The sequence below is a fragment of the Phalaenopsis equestris genome, unplaced genomic scaffold, assembly GCF_001263595.1.
Source record: "Phalaenopsis equestris unplaced genomic scaffold, ASM126359v1 Scaffold000002, whole genome shotgun sequence".
NCBI classification, from domain to species: Eukaryota; Viridiplantae; Streptophyta; class Magnoliopsida; order Asparagales; family Orchidaceae; genus Phalaenopsis; species Phalaenopsis equestris.
The window spans coordinates 75,566,855-75,575,064 of record NW_018164444.1 but is presented as its reverse complement, the minus strand read 5'-3'; the positions used below and the strand labels follow the sequence as shown (position 1 = coordinate 75,575,064).

The 8,210-nt window shown below is 34.3% G+C and overlaps 1 protein-coding gene across 1 annotated transcript; it reads right to left on the bottom strand.

Moving 5' to 3' along the window:
* Positions 1–6,998: 6,998 nt before the first annotated feature.
* LOC110020171 (L10-interacting MYB domain-containing protein-like) lies at positions 6,999–8,151 on the bottom strand. Its single transcript, XM_020718179.1, has 2 exons — positions 7,319–8,151; positions 6,999–7,238 (listed from the first exon to the last, which is right to left on the bottom strand). Exons 1-2 carry the CDS (start codon positions 7,643–7,645, stop codon positions 6,999–7,001), a joined length of 567 nt encoding a protein of 188 aa, XP_020573838.1. The 5' UTR covers positions 7,646–8,151.
* Between the last annotated feature and the right edge of the window lie 59 nt (positions 8,152–8,210).

Sequence of the window (8,210 nt, the reverse complement as noted above, 5' to 3'; positions counted from 1 at the left end):
AAAAAAAATAAAATTAAATTAAAATTCGTTGATTATAAAATATTTTTAGATCGCCTAAAGGTTGATCATTTGTTTTATAATCATTGAATATAATTGTAGTCTATTTATATACTAAGTTAAGGTATGTTTATATATTCAAAGATAATAGACATGTCTAACTTGAGTACTAGCAATTATCAATTATGTTAAATTTAAGTCAAGCATCAATTATGTTTATTATCGTGTATTGTTATATCACCCAAAGGAGATTTCAATACGCTATTATTATTATGATCATTATTTTAATCTGATTTTATATGAATACCTATGTAAGTTTAATGTTCGAAGCATTAATATACGAGCATGTTTTATTTATTTGCAGTAACTACTCCTGTTTCTCTTCATTCGCAAGCTACATCTATTCAAACTTTCAATGGGCTTAATTTCTTTGAATAGCGTGAGCAAGTCCAGTTTCACCTTGGTGTTCTGGATCTTGATTTATCACTTACGACTGAGAAACCCCCTGCTCTTACTGATTCTAGCAGTGCTGAGCAAATATCTTTCTATAAAGCTTGGGAAAAATCGAATAAATTAAGGAGTGAACTGAGGATATAAAGCTTGGAAAGCTGCAAAGAAAGAAATATCTTTCGATCTTTGCCACGAAGTGGTGCATGATAGCTACAAATCATAGATATTTTGGGATGTAGCTATGTCATTATTTATAAATTTCAATGAAGGAGTGGAAACACTTCCTAAATAATTAACCTCATATTAAGTGAGGCGTTCGAGATGGAGCTAGCGAGAGACATAGACATCAACTCCCTCACTAATCATGTGCATGGCGCTAAACACTTAAACCACATTATTTTTCTTAGTGGATCCTTTTCAACGATTTTCTTCAATGGGGGCGATGTATTTGGCATAGAAATCCTTGAGGTGGCCCTTATTAATTAGCTTCTCAACTGAGGATATTAAAATCCTTCTATATTTGTTAAACTTAGATTAATATTTTTCAAGTTTGAGGTGGATTGCACTAGGATTTAGGAGGTTCTACCAAGATTTAGAGGCTTTATGAGGCCCAATAAAATTTATAAAGTTGAGAAGAAATTTCATGAGAATGAAAACAAACTTCCCAAGAGTGAGAAGAAATAAGTTAAGTGTTCGAAATACATAAAAATTATGTGTATTTCTGTGTAAAATTGATATTATTCTGTGCTTTTGTGATGTTTAATTTTGTGCCATGTTCCAAAAAATTGGCATGACAACAAGTTGGAAAGAATATGACAAAAGTATTGTACGAGCACTGCACTATTGATTCTAGAAGAAGATTGAAACTAGAAAATAGAAAGTGTGGTGCCTCAACACCTCTTTCTAGCACACCTCTTTTCAACATTAAAACACCATATCAATAGTGTTGCAATGCTACATCAGCTATGTTACGGTGCCAATCCTGACCAAACTATAAGGATAGAAGATAGAATGATCAGTGCACCTCTTTCCAACACTAAAACACATATCAATAATGTTGCAATGCTACATCGGCTATGTTATGGTGCCAATCCTGACCAAACTAGAAGGATATAAGATAGAAAGCTCAGTGCCACTACACTATCACATGAATGTTGCAGCATTGTACCAAGACCTCAACACTACACTTTAATACCACAATGATGACCAGACCAAATAATATTTTGTATTGATTTGATTGTTACACGCTAGTTTTGGGAGCTTGAAATGGGGGGAGCACATGTTGGCTGATCGTGGAGTGTATTTAGTATTATATAGGATTTTTTAAGTGAAATAAGTGTCTTGAAGTGAGTGAGTCATAGTTTGTGTGTATGTGAGAGTGAATAGAAGGGTTGTGTCAGTGGAGCGAGAGGAGGAGATTCATTAGATACGTGATCTTTGAAATTTCATCTTTGTGCTTTCCCTTCCTTTACTGTATCTTTTGCTTTGAGTTCAATAGTTCTATGTTTGATGTATTTAAAAATTTGTAGTAACTAATTCTAAACTCTTTGGGCTAGTAATGTTTTTTTATGCTTTGTACTCTGGATTATCGGTTATGAATGAAATATAATTGAATGTTGTCATACTAATATGTATGTCTCATTTATATACATTTTGGCCACACGTATGTTAGTCTAAACTGTGATCTAACACTTTTAACCCAAAAAAAAACTAGTGGAACAATATGATTTGCATTCAATTTTCTGACAGGATCAGAATATTGCTATTATAAAATTGCATGCTTTTGAAGAATAAAGAATTTAGAGATTTTTGCATGATTTAGATAATCTAAATCATATTATGAAATCTCAATATACTTTAATTGTTCAACATAGAGTAAATAATAGATTTATCTTGATGGACAATGCTTGAAGGAAAAAATAGTGTTGAGTACGACAACTTAAAGTATTCAGTAGTCCAGAAAATTGTCAAATTGAAAAACCCCAAAAGTTAGATAATTTAATTTCTTAAGAAAAATTCAAAACAATATATTTTTATGGCTGGATAAAATTTAATGTGAAGTAGGACTAATAATGAATTGATTAATGATTTTGATTTCAATTCTTTGGAAAATAAATTTGAAATTAATCATTGAATTATTTGAACAACACGTGCAATGTGTGAACTGTGCATAGGCGAGGTCCTAATCCACTAGTTTTATGAATAATAACACAAAAATTTCATAATTTAATCATAATGTTGCTATCCCCATCTAATTGTAAGGCTTGAATGCAGCCGACTTAAACACAAAAGCAAAGCATATAACAAATGTCAATTTTATGTAAATTTTAAACTTGTCAAGGTTAGGTGAATATAAAATACACGATCACACCAACATCACTAACATTGTTCTTAATTTTTGCTTAATCTCTCTCGCCTCTATTGAAATCACTTCTGCTACTGTTGATCCATCATTGGCGTCTCTCTTGACCTCGTTGTTGCCACAATTGTCTCCATCGACCTCTTTGCCTCAACTATGATTCTGTTACACTTGTCTCCTTTGCTCTCACTATTTATCTCATCATTTCATACAAGTGTTTAACATTTTTTAATATTACCCAAACAAACAAAATATATTTTTTCATTGTATTTAATTTACATTCAATCAAATTTCTCGCATTAAAAATATATTACATTTATTTTACTTTATACTTCTCTGCTTTTTAAGTACATACATAGAAGTAAACTCTTAAGTTATTACAAAAACTATGAAGATAATAATTAGTTTATACTATCACATTACCATTGTATAGCTAAAAGCTCATGGACGAGGTTCATAGCAAGTTTGAGGCATCAGGGGAGATGGCTAACCCAACTAAATAGGAAGTGAAATAGCTCACCAAACCAACTAGATAGTTTGAAAAGAATTATTTGACTAAAGATCAACTCAACCAGGGGATTAGGTTAGCAACTCGTCTATAACGATATGTGCATAAGCATCAGCTAAGATTCAAGCAGCCCAACAACTTGTGAAGAAAGTCCAATTACCCTCACTAGAGCTGATAGGAATCTCCATGAGATCTATTCACTTCAACTCACTTTGTGGCTAAGTTGAATAACAGATGCATCCCTAGCAAGCTACATTTCAGGAATACAATTTTATAAGGAATAATTATCTACATAGGGTGACATGGATAATATAAATATAACTCTTTTGCTTGTAGAAAATAATAGAAATAGATCAAGGATTTATCAAACTGAGTGTAATGAATATCTTATTTTCTTAAAACATAAATGAACCCCTTTATAAATATGAGTGATCATTGTAATGAAAAGGCATTCTCTATCAGATACTAAAAATGACCAATCTTTCTCCATTATCTCTCTTTCTTCTTCAGTCCAAAATCTTTTTTGTTTTAACTCATTTTTTTTTGTTGTGTGAATTCATGACTCAACAATCATAGTGACATAAATCATGATAGACCGAACAAGTTTAAATATTGCCCCATATTTTTTTCTATTTCTCATAATTGTAATCAGAACATATTTCTTTAGTATTCTAATCTGTGCACAATGTCTAACTCGAGCCTCTTCCTCTTGATCACCTTGGGCGTAGCCAAATCTCATTTATCTCACACAAACGATTTGCAGACTTGCAAACATTAGAATATTATGAGCAGGCTATAAATCAATTATATATATATATATATATATAACTGGAATTAAAATTGCACGTTATAAAATGATTAAATGATTGGGTCTGTTTGGGGCAGCTGCAGCTTATCCAGCTTCTGCTGATAAGCAGCTTATCCTGATAATCTGCTGATGACCAGCTGATCCGGATAAGCTGTCTGACTGTTTGGTTAACGCGTCTGGAAAACAGCTGATTGTGAAAAATTGACCCTTTTGCCCCTGGTCTGAATAAGCAGTTCAGCTGTTTGGTTTGTGCGTTTTGTAAACAACTTATTTGTAAATTTTTTGAGTTGAATGAATAATCTGTGTGCAGAATGTTATTTTCTCAAATGTGTAGAAATGAAATTGCAAAAAAAGTTTAATAATATTTATATAACTCAAAAAGGTTATGATTACATCAACAAAACATATTGATATAAAGGAAAGTTCAATACACATTTCTGGATCTCTAATATGGATTATAGAAAGACCCCAAAAAAAAGAAGAAATAACACGTTAAAATTACAAGGAAAAATATGACAATATTAAGTTTAACATGTAAAGCCACATCATGACGAATGTTGCCCGTTTCTGATACCTCAGATCCCCGAGCAAGCGTGTCTGAATGGGGTGCGGTATACACGGAAGAACTCGAACCATATGCGGTGGTCTCCTGTTGTGGTACTCTCGAACTCCTAGTACCTGTGTCCAATTGGGATATTGTAGAGACAGTTGTATTGTCCGTCCACCTAAAGAATTTACAGTCTTCAGGTCCTTGTCCCCAACGCGGGCACCTGTAAAATTGCCTCCCGTAGCTACGTGCCTGGCGTGACGTTAACAGCAACGACGGTAGTCCGCAATGACACATCACTTTCTCGGACTTCCCGTAATGTCTGGAACTCATTCTTCTGCATTTTAAAAAATAGGATCGATCAGTCCAAAAAATAAGGAAATATAAAAAGTAAACTTACGCAAGTGTAGATCCAGCGATTGCTGATAACAAATTTACGTGGCCGTCCAAACTGCCCACTCAAAAACAGCAGTTGCACCCGACTTCCAATCTGCTTAGGTACAATGGGAAGATCCAAAATGTGATTTGAAAGATTTGAATGGAATAAATGTAAAAAATAAGGTTTGGATGCTATGTATCTAAATTTGGGAAAACTAAAGCCTGCATTCCAAGCATTTTATATGCTGCTAACCACATAGTCACTGCTTAAGATTATCTACAAATGAGCGCATACTCGGTTCATATTAATATTCTTCATAACAGAATCACATAAAAAATTGATAAATAACAAGTAGATATCAATCATTGCAACCATCATGGATCCAAATAAAGCATATGAAAAAACTTCAAATACTTTCTACATTGTTGTTCTAAATTCGACGAGAAGGGAACTGCGTTGCAGATTATTGCTTGTGAAATTTCATTGCAGATATTTACAGAAAATCCGTGTTGTTCAATTGATGAAACCGGGCTGCCCTACAGAAGGGTACATAATAGGATCAAAGCTAGCATTTAAGGACACTTCTTATGTATTTACATATAGAACACCTAAACATTCCTTCATACATTTATACCACTCAAATCTCTTACATAAGATAAAAATACCAACAGATATTCATGTCAATAATTCGCCATACAATTCCAGAATCAATAACTGTCACAAGTATGGGTGACGTTCAAGTCCACCCTTGCCTGCAACTTGGAATCATTATAATGGGGTTTAGATGACCTGCTCCCAATTTAACATCAACACTCAATATTCTCATCCAGGCTACAGCCAAACAATGCGCCTTACTATTAGGAAAGTGTGAGTTCAGTCTCATTCATATGGTTGGCATTAGTGTTTAAATAAATTAAACCCAAATAAGAAAATTATATTAGAAAACTTAAGAGATGCATCAAATTATTTCTAACCCCATTTTATCTAACCAAGCTTTATAAAGCAACCATATAAATATTACCAAGCCATATAACAACTTCCATGAATCCAAGCTATGTAGGAACTTCCATGTATCCAATCACTTTAAACATATACAGCTATATGAAGAATGCTATTTATATCAAACATTCTGAACTCTGCTAGCCAAAACCGAGCGTAGCAGAGGCCAACGCAAAACCAAATAACCAACCAACAAGCTCACGGGTAGGACTAATAACAAAGGATATAAGCTCCCAAGCTACCTCTCGGGTAGAAGCTGGACCAGACAAAAAACCCAGCTCCTAACCAGAGCAAAACCGAACCTTCCCATAACTATAGAACATGGGCAAGAATAAACACCACAACAGGCTCTCGGGTAGAAGCTAAAACAAGCAAATCGAGTTCCCAAATCAAGCAGGGATAAATCCCTCAAGGTTAACAAATAAAGCTCACATACCCAAGACAAGATATCAATCCAGAACCCAGCCTCCAACTCTTCCAAGGTGAAAACTGACCCCCTATAGAGATCAAATCAAAGCTTTAAAGGCTAATCAAATGTAGTATATGTTAGCAAATCAAAACACAGCAATTCTTAGGTGAACCAAAAACCAGCAGGGGCTAAAAACGAAACTTTGAAAACTAGTAAAAGAGTTTCAAAACCTCAACGAAAGTCAAGACTCAAGCCTCAATAAAAATCAACATCCCTTGCTCCTGAAATGAAAACCCAGCACAAAAAAAAAACCAAAATCGAGCCATTCAAGACTAAAGAACATTCCCCGTGCCTTTAAAACATCATTATATTGAGCCAGAATGGATTTCAAACTATAACAATGTCATGGAAAGTATTGTTAGCCAACCAATATAATCTTAAACAAGCATGAGTCAACTTCCCTCAAACATCGAAGCATGAAAGATGCCCCCACTCCTCGAGGAGGCAAACCAAATTATTAAACGAGACTATTGAACCTTCAGCTAGGTTTGCAACAATTGTCCGCCAGTGGATTGGATATCCGTGTGGGTTTGGCTGGGATCCTCTCCCTGATCACCTATATGCTCGGTTTCTATATCCTCAGCTAGGTTTGCAACACCCTGCTCATTAGGGGTGGAAAAATGAGTTCCTGTTGCTACAACACCAGTAAACATGCCATCCAATTTCTCCTCCAAGGCTGGTTCAATTCCATTAAATTTGAATTTTTTTGCCACGGGCACAACCTGAAAATAAAAAAGAACAATCTAAATCAAAATTCCAAACATATGTCTGTAAAATTTAATTGAAATAGTGATGTTCATACCGCTAATTTTTCTGCCCACCATTCCTCAGGTGCATCAATTGTCCGTTTGACCGGATCCCATCCCAATCCAGTTGATCCCCTTTTCAGCTCCTTCCAAAGCTTCCACTCCTTCTTTAATTGATCCCATTTGTTCTTTAGTTTCATCCTATCATAATCTCTTCCTGTTATTTCTTTGAATTTACTAGTGATATTATGCCAACCTTCTTTATTAAAAAAAGTTGTGGGCCGATTTCCCAATTCGACTTCCCTCACGCATAGGTTACAAAAAATATTCGTAGCCTCTCTATCCCACATAGCGGATGAACCAGAGTCTTTAGATTTACTCATCTGTTACTGTCATATCATTTAACCAGAGCAAATTTAAATACAGGGGTGTCAGCGAAGCCAAACAAACTGAGTTACATAATAGTAACACCTCCACTGTAGTAAACATGGTAATAGAATATTCATTCAACCAGTGCAAAGTATTTGCATAAACATAACGTGGAAGCTATAATTCTAAAATACAAATCAATATTCAACATAAGGTTAATTTTGCATCACTGTCTACCTTCTACTTGCATGCTTCTATTGTGGCATCAATAGAGATAAATTAGCCTTACGTCAGAGATACTCAAAATTAGCATGTAATACATTTACCAAGAATCAAATACCAAATACATTTACCAACAATGAAATACCAAATTAGTAGATATTACCGGCTATGAACAACACATTGCTCGCTACTTCGATTGAAGTAATGATAATTGGCAGCTAATATGTAAGAAAAATAAATTAAATTTTCAAGAAAAAAAGATTGCAAGGATGGAAATGGATTTCATTCTCATAGAACCATCCAATTGAGATCCAAAATGTTATTTTTTTTCCTTGCTGTATTTGTATATCAATCTAC